The following is a 13,513-nucleotide window of genomic DNA, read 5'->3' on the forward strand; positions in this document are numbered from 1 at the left end:
CAGTCTCACACACTGAAACTGCTTTTCCACCGGGGCTGGTGCCAGACCCAGAGCCCAATTGGGAACCAGACTTTGCTTTTCCGCTCAAAAACAATCTGAACCAGCCTGAAACCTTGCTACTCTCAAACAAGAGTTTCCACAGGCAGAGTTTCCACTACAGGCCGCAGTTTGAAAGGCGCCATTTTTAAAAGTCATCATGGTTTTAGAAAATGAACATCATTAACAAAAAAATGAAATGTGGTAGTTCAGCAGAAGCCGACAGAACAGACCAGTGCACAGGTGATGTAGAAGGATTTTCTCCTTGCCAATGGAAACGCGAGACGGTTCTGAATGAGTGCCACTCTTGACTGAGCATCGGCTCCAGCTCTGGCACCTGCCCCAGTGGAAAAGCGGTATCAGATGCACAAAGTTACAAGCCCCAGCTGTCCCGGTCATCGCTTTCATCCGTGTTGGACTCATATCCGGATGCAATACCAGACTCTCTGAATCCAGGGGTGTCCAGTGAACCAAGGAACTGGTTCCCTGGAGGAGAGCAGCCACCCAACTGATCTTCATCCAGACCCTGTCCTGAGTCACGGTCCTTCTCTGGCTTCTTCTCCTGATCTGAAGATTCTGAGAAGAAATGGAAGCCATCAAGCCGAACCAGGCTGTTTGAGAGAGAATTCGGGTTGGGCTCACGTGATACAGCTGGCATGTTGGCACGCAGGGCGATTTTCAGAAGGCTGTCTTGAGATCCCACTGCAGAGAGGAAATGACATCATGGCATAGTCAGTGATAGAATAACTCAGAAGTGGCATTACTGAGGTGACTTTATCAAGCTAAACATATAATCACCAGAGTAAAGGCATGTTCACACCTAGAATGATAACTATAAAGGTATATATAATGCTTATTTGCATCAAATTCAATGGATAATAATGATATGTGTGTATGTACAGTTATTACAACGATACAGTTCTCTTGTCTGTTACTTTAAATGCTCAAGCTCTTTGGTGTCAGATGTATTCTGAATAGTTTTTGAACAGTAGTTTATATATAAAAGTAAAAAAAAAAAAAGTAAATATTATTGATCAATACCTACAAATACTAATGGGTTCAAGCTGCGTCTGGGATTAAATTTATGGTTCTTGTAAAGACTGTTCTCTTTCATTATATGAAAAAGGGCAGCATGAACATTCTTCAAAATATCTTCTTGATCAGTGGCAATAGGAAAGTCAAGAAAGTCTTGGAACAACATAATGATGAGTAAATGGATTTTGATTTTAGGGTTAACATTTTTTTTAAACAAGCAAAATTACTCTCTTGATTTTCACACGTCTTGAGACTTACAAGGCGAGTTTTTGTGTGGTTGAGTTCGGAGCTCCAGCTCTTGGACGTGTTTGACCAGCAGTGAGAGATGCTGCAGGAGTTCAGTGTTCTGCTGCAGGAGCTGTTGGACTCTAGCCTGAGCTTCTGTCCTGGCGCTGGTCTCCACCGACAGCTGCTGCTGCAGTAGAACCACCTACACAACAACAACTACTACTACTAATGCTTGATTTTACATTATTATTATTTACATTTTATATATATATAAAATGTTTTGGCGCTCTTTTAAGTGGCGACAGATTGCATATAAATACCTCAAATGGCAGCACAGAGCATGAGTTTACCAGAGGCATAGCAAAAGGGCAAACAAGGCAGGCAATTGCCTGGGGCCCCGCATTTTAAGGGGGCCCCAGACAGCTGACCATTTGAACAGTCATTCTTAATATAAATGTCATTCTTAATATAACATGGAGCATTATATCTGCATCCCCCCTAGGGGGCCCCCTCTTGCATTAAATTGGATGTGCTTCCATTTTCCTTGTGATGGGTCAGCCACCTTTTTAAAACTGGCACAACGCTTATATTACTCATCCACTTGCTAATTTAAACATGAAGAGGATTTATTCATCTTGCAGCCAGAAGCAGAAAAAGCAAGAAGAGGAGGAAAAGCGAAGAAATATGGCTCCTGTAAATTTAACATACACGAAATAACCCCCATATAGCATACATGAATCACCTCATAGATCTTTACAGCATGAGCTGGGGAAGTTGGAGGGTTTCTGAATAAAGCTGCAACTGCTGGTAAGATAAAGTCAAATATTTGAATGCTGAGCAGCGAGATCTTTGGCTTCTGATAAAAGGAGAGAACCAATCAGCTGTGCCATGTGATGATGTCATTAGGTCAGATTGAGTTAGAACTATCGGTCTGAGCCATCTAGGGTTTCATGCCAGAACTCTGTATTTAAAAATGATCTTTAGCAAATTTCAAAGTGAATATGTATTATTTATACTATATTGTTGTTATACAGTATCTAGTTTAATTTGTAGCATTTCAAATGAATTAATTTAAATGCTTTATTCCCTTCTCATTTTAGTTTTAATTTATTGAGACAAACTAGAATTGATTACTGAATACATTTGAATACTGTCCATTTAATGATAAAAATGAAAATGATTATTGGCTTATCATATTGACAAGAGAAATAAATCAGTCTATAGCTACTAATAGTAATTTCATAACTGAGAAATTCACGAAATAAAAGCTGTGCCACAGGTGTGTTATATATATACTACATGTAAATACAACCAGCACGCCAAAGAGATCAGACGTGTGATGTGACCTGTGCGGAGGCAGCTTGACTCCTCTGTTCCTGCTGCTGTAACTGCCTCTGCAGGAGCTGCACCTGATGGCTCACAGATAGAGGACTGGAGAGAGGAGACTGTAGCCTGGACAACTCCATCACCAACACTGGCTGTTCAACCACCTGCATGGAGAAAGTAGAAACATGCTGTTTATACCCTTTAACCATAAAATCAACTTTAAGATGGTCTTTGCTTTGCATATGAGGATCAAAACAGCCAATTAGCACTTAATAATCAGTCAGGTGCATTAATGATTGTAACTTTGGGATATATTATTATTGTTATTGTATAACCGCTCGACTCTTGTGTGGAAGGGGCAGGGTCCGGGAAAGAGCCCGACCAACCTTCGCTCTCAGAAGATAGAAGAGAGCAGCTGTCCTCTTCTGCCTTGTCCCCGTCGGACTCGAGATGCATGGCGGGTGGCTGGCCCACCATAATCGAAGGTGGGTACACAGAGAGCGACGCACACGGGGAGTTAGTCTCAGGAATGTCTTCCGGCGTTCTCTGTGAACGGCACTTTTTACGGCACGGCCCAGAAGAGAGAAGCGGAGGGGCAGGGTCCACGTCAAAAGAGGCCAGACGAGCCCAAAGGGTCGACATAGGCATGGCATCACATTCCGGGCAGCCGCCCTTTGAAAATGCACGGTCCGCATGATTTCTTCTCAGGCAGGAAACACACAGGATGTGGCAAGCTTCTGCATGAGCCGCACTTAGAAAAACTAGTCATTTGCAACAACGCCTCGACTCTTTCAGAAGGAGTGTGTCGCGGGACGAACGCACACACATACACAAGCAAAATCGTGAAAGGATATAGGCGGCAGATAGCACTGCAGGAACGGCGGCTGAAGCGGTGAGGATAAGGCTAGCTTCTGTCTGCGAGGCAAATAGCTCGCTTTTCAACGAGAAAGAGGCTTTTTGAAGAGGCTTTTCAACGGCGCAGTCTTCTCCGGAGAACAGCGTTGTGATGTGAGCACTTTGCTGAAGAGATGAAAATTTGAAGAGTAACCTATCTGCAGGCAGCAGTGCGCTTTAAATTAATGCAAAATTAAGGATAATTTTTTGGCTTCAGTATTCTCGAGAAAAGGGGATTTTTAGCTAGCTTACGCAACACAAGAGGACTCTCGTAAGAGAACATCTATTGTTCCATTTTCTTCTTCGCTTGTGTTTTGGAAATTCTGTATAGAAAATGTTTAATAGTGCCTGTTGGAGCTATTTAGTGCTGTTTGTAGATTTCATTTTTGATAAATTTATTCATTTTTGATTTAATTATGATTAAATTTCTGTTAGTGTTTTGTTAGTTTATTATTTGTTTTGTTTGTTTCATGCACGCTAGGGGGCACTATAGGGTAAGCACACTATATTAGGTAAGCACACGGCAGGGTTTAGCATGCACCAGGTTAGGCATATGGTTTTTTACCGGAGCGGGAGAGGCACAGGAAATTTTCTTTGTTCTGTGTTTGCTCGACTTCAGTCAAAAAATATATCACGTTTTTTTTTAATTTTAATACTTGTTTGAACCTGATGTTTTTCCCACCCGCATACACCAAAACCCACGGTGCATCAGTGGTCTTTTGATTTTGTTTGATTTGAACTTTGACTTGAGATTTTTGTTACTTCTTTGACAAACGGCCACTACAGTGCCCTCCACCATATAACAAAGAAAACATAGATTCCCAAAGCACAAGTATAGCTCAAATAAATTAAGAATTTTTCTATGAATAAGTCAGGTATACTTAAATGTAATTTTAAATATATTTCTGAGAAGTACATGAAAAATACACAAAGTATACTTTATTTATTTATTTTTTTAAAGAAGTATACTAATAGCACACTTGAATAAACTTCTAGGGCGTGACATCACGGGCAGGGTGATGTAGCGACCAGGAAGCAATAAAGGCACATGCCGCGCAGCTGGCTTCAGCTTCGCGTCTTTCAGCAAGCGCTCTGTGTGTGCATGTCATTCTGTTTTGTCAGTCTTATTTATTGTTGTTTGTCACTATTAGCTCCTTTAAGTAGCTAAAGTATGTCAAAGAGCAAAGCTAAGACTAGGCATCTGAAGGGTGAATCCAGACCACTTTTCAGATTGTGTGTTCCTTCCTGCTCAACAGAGCTAAACATTAGAGGCGGGGATACACACAGTCTGTGTGTGGTCTGCCTGGGATCAAAGTGCGCTGTGTATGATTTCACGTGCGCTTCGATCCCGGAGGGCTCCTTTCGAGAAGTGAGCCTTCGCCAGCGTTCCTCGCAGTACCGGTCCCGCTTTTGCCGAGGCGGAGCGGCGCCGGCATTCGTTGAGTTCGCAGATTGATCTGCTGGAAGGAATGGAGATGGGCACGTCCTTATCTCCTACCTTACACATCAGATCTGCCCAATTCCTGGGTTTCGGAAACCCGAGCTTCAGCTTGACGCTCTACCTTTCTTTCTCCGAGGAGATTGACACGGAGGGCGTCGGCGAGCTTGTAGTTGCACAAACATAAAGTTGCATAAGCACCAGTATACAACAAACAGTGTTATGCCTAACATTATACGGGCAGCGTTAATGAGCAGCTATTTAATCTCCAAAGGGGAATAATATTGTTTGTGTGACAAAGCTATTTTCGCGCTGTCGAGCCAACGCGTGTATTACATCATTTTCGGTTTTGATGTGAATCTTTCCACAACCGACCGCTTGTCTGGTTGTTTAAGCTCCATTTAATAAGGAGGAATTAGTTATATCACTTTAATGTGTACTTTATCACAATCTAGACCATGTTTACTTGTCTGATTGTTTGATTGCATAAAATTCGGAGAAATGTAATGACTTTGAGAAGTTAATATATCACTTCAATGTGTATTGTATCACAATCCAGACCGTGTTTACTTGTCTGATTGTTTGATTGCTTTAAATTCTGAGGAATATAATGACTTTGAGAAGTCAATATATCACTTCAATGTGTACTTTATCACAATCTAAACCGTGTTTACTTGTCTGATTGTTGGATTGCATTAGATTCTGAGGAATCTAATGACCGTTACCTAACTTCGAGAAGTTCAATATATCACTTCAATGTGTATTGTATCACAATCCAGACCGTGTTTACTTGTCTGATTGTTTGATTGCATTAAATTCTGAGGAATATAATGACAGTTATTTAACTCATGAAGTTAGATGTACTGGAGGGACTGCTGGGCGGGAGCAGCCCCCTCCACGTACAAACAGAGCGTTGCCGCCCGTGTTCCCCGCTTCGGGACCAGAGGCTGAAGTAACGCTCTGGGCCAGTGACTTCCCAGCCTTATCCGAATCCGATGGAGCCGTACTTCAGGCTGGGAGGTCCACGGCCAAGAAGTCATGACGCATTTCGGTCACGACTACAGAGGGTGGCCCCTACTGGGGTAGAGCGGTGTCCACCTCATTACACGGTGCCCGTCTCACCTCAGTGCCCTCGGGAGGTGGGTCTGCCAACCTTGTCAGAGTTTCAGGGCGCTGCAGCTTTCAGCGAGCACTGCTCTCAGTTATTTCCGCCCATGAATGTAGCGGAGGTGACACGCTCGCCACCTCTTCGGGGGCCTCTTACACCAGAGGTCAGTCTCGAGAGACTGATTCCCTAAGTAGATTATTTAGCAGCGTGGAATCTACTGCCAAATGTATCTCAGTGGGTCCTGCGTAAGGTACAAAAAGGCACACCGACAGTAGTCGGCCCCCAGCAGGCTCTGGTTATGGAACAAGAAGTGAATACCCTATTAAGGAAGGAGGCCATCGAGGTGGCCCCTCCACAAGACAGGGAATCTGGGTTTTATAGCCGGTATTTCATAGTTCCATGGAAGGATGGGGGGGTTGCGTCCGATCTTTGACTTATGTCAGCTGAACCGCTCAGTTATGTCACTGAAGTTCAAAATGCTCTCCATCAAGCAGGTTGTAGCTCAAATCAGATCCGAGGACTGGTTTGTCACAATAGATCTAAAAGACGCATCTCCATCCTTCTACAACTCAGGAAGTTTCTGAGGTTCGCTTTTGGGGGAAAAGCTTACCAATATCGAGTACTTCCCTTCGGCCTTGCACTCTCAACCCACACATTCACAAAATGTGTAGAGGCGGCTCTTGTTCCTTTGCATATGCAAGGCATCTGCATTCTGAATTATATCAACGATTGGTTGATTTTAGCTCAATCAGAGCAGATGGCGGTTCGACATCGAGATGTTGTTCTTGCACATATGGGAGAGCTGGGTTTGAGACTAAACGCCAAGAAGAGTGCACTTTCTCCAGTTCAGAGAACCTCTTATCTAGGCGTAGTGTGGGATTCGACCAAGATGCAGGCACGTCTGTCTCCTGCTCGGATCGAGTCGATCCTCAAGTCAGTCGAGAGAGTCAAATAAGGCCAGTCACTCACTGTCAAACAATTTTTAGGTCTGATGGCAGCTGTGTCCAACGTGTACCTTTTGGCCTGCTGTACATGAGACCCCTACAGTGATGGCTCAAGACCAAGGGTTTTTCCCAGAGGGGGAACCCACTTCCAACTATCAAGGTCACGCGGCGATGCCTTCGTGCCTTAGACATGTGGAAGAAACCTTGGTTCTTGAATCAGGACCCGGTGCTGGGAGCTCTTTGTCGCCGTGTAACGCTAGCGACAGACGCTTACCGGTTGGGGTCATGAGTGGCCACCCTGCCCGCGATCTGTGGAGCGGTCGCCATCTGACATGGCATACCAGTTGTCTAAAGATGCTAGCTGTGCATTGAGCATTTGAAATATTTCCTCCAAGACCTGAGAGGTCACCATGTGTTGGTGCGCACCGACAACACATTGGCGATCTCTTAAATCAGTCACCAGAGAGATCTGCATTCGCGCCCCCTGTACAAGCTGGCACACCAGATCCTTCTGTGGTCCCAGGACAAACTCCTCTCGTTCGGAGCGGTGTATATTCCTGGGAGATTGACTGTGGGAGCAGACGTACTGTCAAGACAGGGGCCGAGGCCCGTGGGGCTTCACCCGAGGTGGTGAAGTATATATGGAGAGTTTTTGGACCTCTTTGCGACTCAAGAGGTATCGCAATGTCCCCTCTGTTTCTCTCTAGTTCATCCAGCTCCTCTGGGACTGGATGCTATGGTACAGACCAGGCCGAGGCTTCATCTGTAGGCCTTTTTTCCCTATCGCTTTGCTCCCGGGAGTTCTGGCAAGAGTACGCCGGGACGGGGTCCATCTTCTATTAGTAGCCCCATTCTGGCCGGGCCCAGTATGGATCGCAGATCTGATTTCTATCATCGACGGCTCTCCGTGGGAGAGATCTACTCTCTCAGGCGCAGGGCAAGTTAATTCACCCTCGCCCGGAGTTGTGGAAACTGTGGGTGTGGCCCCTGAGGGGGCACAACTTGTAGCATCTAGTCTGTCAACCAAGGTTGTTGAGACCCTCCTCCAATCCAGAGCTCCCGTCAACGAGGAAACTGTACGACCTGAGGTGGAAACTCTTCACCTCATGGTGCAGAGATCGCCAGCTTGACCATGTTAACTGCCCAGTTGGTACAGTTCTGGAGTTTCTACAAGCCAGGCTCTCTGCAGGGTTAACCCACTCCACCTAAAGGTTTACGTGGCGGCCATTGTAGCTTACCATGTCCCTTCCGGTGATCTATCAGTGGATAGACACCCCATAGTGACACGTTTCCTCCATGGTGCAATGAGGCTGAGGCCTCCAGTACAGTCCCGTTTTCCCCCCTGAGACTTGGTTGTGGTTTTAGAGGTGTAAGCTCCATTCGAGTCAATTCAAGATATTTCGGATATACATCTGATCCTTTAAACTGTAGGCCCCTTCGGTGGCCCCTACCTACCTAGACTTTGCGCCGGCATGGCCAAAAGCTCTCTTATACCCTTGAGCGGGTTATGTTACAAAAGTTCTCTCTGTCACACCACAATCAATAGTACTGCAGGCCTTCTGCTCTCCTCCCTTCTGGGCGTCCGACCAGAAGAAGCTAATTGTATGTATCCAGCTTGAGCGCTGGACACCTATGTCCACAGAACTGCCCTGTGGACAAAGTCGGACTAACGGCCTGTGTGCCATGGACCCCCCAGAGTGGGAAATTTCCTGCAACTAAGCAGAACCTTTGTCGTTGCATAGTTGAAATTATCAACGTCACCTATGGGTCCTCAGGTCTTCCCCCGCCATTGGGAGCCAAGGCTCGCTCTACACGGGGTATGGCAGCCTCTAAGGCCTTCTCAGCAGGTGTGTCCCTCTTGGAAATCTGCAACGCTGCGGGATAGTCCACGCCTCCACTTTCGTCAGATTTCACAATATATATATATATATATATATATATATATACTAGCCACTCCTGGCTCTTCTGTTCTCTTGCCTTAGCTGTGCCCTTCAGATACACACTAGGCAGGGATTTGGAAGTCTGGCAGCGTGGGCACATCATTCCCCAAAGCATTCGTCGCACCTCAAGTTCCTGAAGAGGAACGTCCCAAGGTTACGAATGTAACCCTAGTTCCTAAAGGAACGAGACGCTGCGTCGTATCGCCATACTGCCGGCGAGGAACTAGGGTTACATTCATAACCTTGGGACTTTTTTTATGCATCCCTGTTAACGGATTACAGCATTCACACTGCACTCAGTTGCGGTCTGTCAGTGCATTCCAGGAGTGGCGCCTCTGCAGCAGTGCAGCGTTTATGCACTGAGTCTATTTTTGCTGTGCTGCATGGTAAAAATGAACATGGATTGACACAGAAATGTAGTAATTTCACAATAAATTGATATAATTAAAATCTACTGTGTTTCACAGTAAACGCGTGGCTTTTGGGCTAGATTTAAAACAAGGAAAAGTGCACTTTGAGATAAACAAGGCAACATAATAGATGCACTCATGATGGTAGAAAAACAAAGTTCTTTAAGACCCACAGGATTGCTTGTAATAAAGACTTAAATGCAAAAGAAAAGACATGAGAGTCGACTGTTTCTGTCAGTGGTGAGTTTATAATTTAAAATGTTTCTGATAGCTTTAAAGGTGGTCATATAATGCGATTTCAAATTTTCCTTTCTCTTTGGAGTGTTTCAAGCTCTTGATGCATAAAGAAGTAGAGCCCGACCGATGTGTTTTTTTTGGGGCTGATACTGATATTAGGGAGTAAAAAAGGCAAACATCGATATATTGGCCGATATTCTTTGTTTATATTATAGTACAGTACCAGTCAACAGTTTGGACGCTTGCCCATTCATGTGTCCAAACATTTGGCTGGTACTATATATAAAAAATACAGTATATACATGAGCAGAATATATATACATAAACACATTTTTTTGCAATGATCACTAAAATGTGGTGATTAATCACTTATAATGACGTGACAGAGTAATGGAGTCAGGGCATTTAACAATTTAACAATAAACTTCATTATCCAAAATGGGTCTGACATCAGTGCACTGAACAGTAAAGTTGAAGTTTATTCACCTTTAATTTAATTCAATTCAATTCCATTCAACTTTATTCCGTTGACGTTTTTCACTTCGGAACATTCATTCACGAATTTGCGACTACTGTCTTACTAGAGAAGTGTAAAGCGTGATATAAAATAGGGTGTAAATAAATACAATATAAGTTCATGTCTCGTACACTTTAATGCCCTTTGAATGTAACATGTACGTTTTCTTGGAACTGGAATCATGGCAAAATCTCATGTGAAGTCCACTTCGCAGGGCACTTACGGTCGAATTACACAAAGCTTGAATGCTGCTGCCTGAACAAGAGACCTCCTTACTGAAAGTGAAAGTGTTGACTGGTGTCACTATCTCACAAACTTGATGGCGGATCTCCACTAAATTCAGGGGATCCCTTCAGCTCGAGGAGTCCTCTCAAATGCCACCCTACTCGTAACACCAGCCCCTTTTAACTTTTATTCTTCCTGCAGTATTGTTGTTACTGCGCTGCCATTTTGTGGAAATGCTGTGCATTTCGTTGTGAAAGTGAAACTACTTTGTTTGGCTTTCCAAAAGAGGACACAACTAGAATCAGTGTTTTAGTTGTATTTACAACACTGTTCCAGAACAGTTCAACCCAAACATGCAGATGTGTGCAATGCATTTAACATAGGACTGTTTCCTGAACTAGTAGCCTACAATGCTTCTGTGTACTCACGGTGGGTAAGCCACAAACATTCATTGCCAAAGAAGCTGGCTGTTCACAGAGTGCTGCATCCAAGCATGTTAACAGAAAGTTGAGTGGAAGGAACAAATGTGGAAGAAAAAGATACACAACCAACCGAGAGAACCACAGCCTTATGAGGATTGTCAAGCAAAATCGATTCAAGAATTTGAGGGAACTTCACAAGGAATGGATTGAGGCTGGTGTCAAGGCATACAGACGTGTCAAGTAATTTGCTGAACCACAGACAACGAAGAAGAACTGGACTGTTGCCCAGTGGTCCAAAGTCCTCTTTTCAGATGAGAGCAAGTTTTGTATATCATTTGGAAACCAAGGTCCTAGAGTCTGGGGGAAGGGTGGAGAAGCTCATAGCCCATGTTGCTTGAAGTCCAGTGTTAAGTTTCCACAGTCTGAGATGATTTGGGGTGCAATGTCATCTGCTGGTGTTGGTCCATTGTGTTTTTTGAAAAATCAAAGTCACTGCACCCGTTTACCAAGAAATTTTGGAGCACTTCATGCTTCCTTCTGCTGACCAGCTTTTTGAAGATGCTGATTTCATTTTCCAGCAGGATTTGGCACCTGCCCACACTGCCAAAAGCACCAAAAGTTTGTTAAATGACCATGGTGTTGGTGTGCTTGACTGGCCAGCAAACTCAGACCTGAACCTGAATCTATGGGGTTTTGTCAAGAGGAAAATGAGAAACAAGATACCAAAAAAATGCAGATGAGCTAAGACCACTGTCAAAGAAACCTGGGCTTCCATACCACCTCAGCAGTGCCACAAACTGATCACCTCCATGCCACGCCGAATTGAGGCAGTAAGTAAAGCAAAAGGAGCCCCTACCAAGTATTGTGTAACATATACAGTAAATTAACATACTTTCCAGAAGGCCAAAAATTAAAAAAAAAATTTAATTGGTCTTATGAAGTATTCTAATTTGTTGAGGCAACGCGTGTATTACATCATTTTCAGTTTTGATGTGAATCTTTCCACACCCAACCGCTTGTCTGGTTGTTTAAGCTCCATTTAATAAGGATGAGTTAGTTATATCACTTTAATGTGTACTTTATCACAATCCAGACCGTGTTTACTTGTCTGAGTGTTTGATTGCATAAAATTCTGAGGAATATAATGACTTTGAGAAGTCAATATATCACTTCAATGTGTACTTTATTACAATCTAGACCGTGTTTACTTGTCTGATTGTTGGATTGCATTAGATTCTGAGGAATCTAATGACCGTTATCTAACTTCGAGAAGTTCAATATATCACATCAGTGTGTATTGTATCACAATCCAGACCGTGTTTACTTGTCTGATTGTTTGATTGCATCGCCCGTGTTCCCCGCTTCGGGACCAGAGGCTGAAGCAACGCTCTGGGCCATGGTGGTCTAATGAGAGCAACATATATGTTATAATTCATCAATTTTAATTGCAGCAGCAGATGACGGTAACCTCTGCAAATCCCAACTCCTTGTCAGTAGTGATGTTACGGTCTGTGCCAAGGCTTCAGAGCATATATCGAGAAATCCCTGCAGCTTTCATTGAAGCACGTATTGAGGCGTTACAACCCAGGCCTCTGTGGCTCTCTCTGACGTCCACCAGAGGGCACCTTCACCTGAATACTGACACTCTCATGAACTACATTGCCCAGTGGCCCCGTACCTCGGATTAATCACCACCAGGTGTTCCTCATTCCACGCCCTATATAAACTGAAGCCAAACACTCACTCAGTGCGAAGTCTTGTTTAGCCCGTCTTGCAATTCTGAGTGTTTATCCCTGTCTGTCTTTCCGTGTATTACCTTGTCCTGTTCTGATTCTGCCGATCCTCTGCCCACTGCCTTACTGACCCTCTGCTTAGTCTACGACCTGTCTGCTGTCTGCCCCATTCAAGCCTAGTAACCGTCCTTGATATTGTCTGTCTCTGATATCCCTGACGCTGTTGTCTGAACCCTGCCTGTTATCACTACGAGTTCCTAATAAACATTGCACATGGATCCGAATGTCTCTGACTCCTCGCTACATGAGGCTTGTATCGATTTAGAGCAATGATGTAATTGGCAATGTTTACATATGAACAATTTTTGGTTCAATCGGACTGAATTCATTACAATTGATGAATCTGATTGTAGTGTTTACATGAACGCTAAATAATGTGATCGGGTTGATGTGCGCGTTTATATGTCCAAGCTTCAAATCGGAATAGACTTTTTTTTTTAATGCACACACTGCACAAATATAGAGTTTCTCAATGTTTGCACATAATAACCACTTTCCTACATGGTTTCTTTATTTGTTTTTAACAGCAGAATTTATATTTATCCATTTATGGATAAATATACTGTGACGGGGTGAAGAAGCACACGACACGAGGATCAAGGTAAGTTCCCCGAAGGGTGGATTTTATTGAGGTGGTGTAGGGAAAAATAGACAACGTGAGGGGTTTCCGGTGCTCTAGCTCAGCCTTCTCTTCCTCCTTTGGTGCGCAGTGCTGTGTGGGTCCGTGAGGTCCGTGTCCTTAGCGGGCTGGCGGTCACACACTGCTGTCTGGAGGGGAAACACAGAGAATTGTTAGCTGAGTCTTTTGGAGATATCTCTCACCTCTGTGTTCGTCGACGCTGCTTATAAAGCCCGCTCCTGATGGGCTGCAGCTGTGACCGCTCAGCCCATAATGAGCAGGTGCAGGTGTGCCTGCTCTGTTTCCAGGGTGACGCTGATGAGAGCTCGGGCCATGCGTCA

The 13,513-nt window shown here is 44.2% G+C and overlaps 1 protein-coding gene across 1 annotated transcript in view; it reads right to left on the reverse strand.

Annotated features, from left to right (window-relative positions):
* Positions 1–280: 280 nt before the first annotated feature.
* The window catches only part of LOC132155202 (carboxyl-terminal PDZ ligand of neuronal nitric oxide synthase protein-like), a 50,098-nt gene continuing 36,865 nt past the window's right edge, over positions 281–13,513 (reverse strand). Inside the window, exons 8-10 of the mRNA XM_059564066.1 lie at positions 2,646–2,789; positions 1,330–1,501; positions 281–738 (exon numbers count right to left, since the gene is read on the reverse strand). Of these exons, the coding sequence (XP_059420049.1) occupies positions 410–738; positions 1,330–1,501; positions 2,646–2,789 (645 nt within the window). The 3' untranslated portion in view covers positions 281–409. The remainder of the gene's footprint in view (positions 739–1,329; positions 1,502–2,645; positions 2,790–13,513) is intronic.

Source organism: Carassius carassius, chromosome 12 (genome assembly GCF_963082965.1).
Source record: "Carassius carassius chromosome 12, fCarCar2.1, whole genome shotgun sequence".
NCBI classification, from domain to species: Eukaryota; Metazoa; Chordata; class Actinopteri; order Cypriniformes; family Cyprinidae; genus Carassius; species Carassius carassius.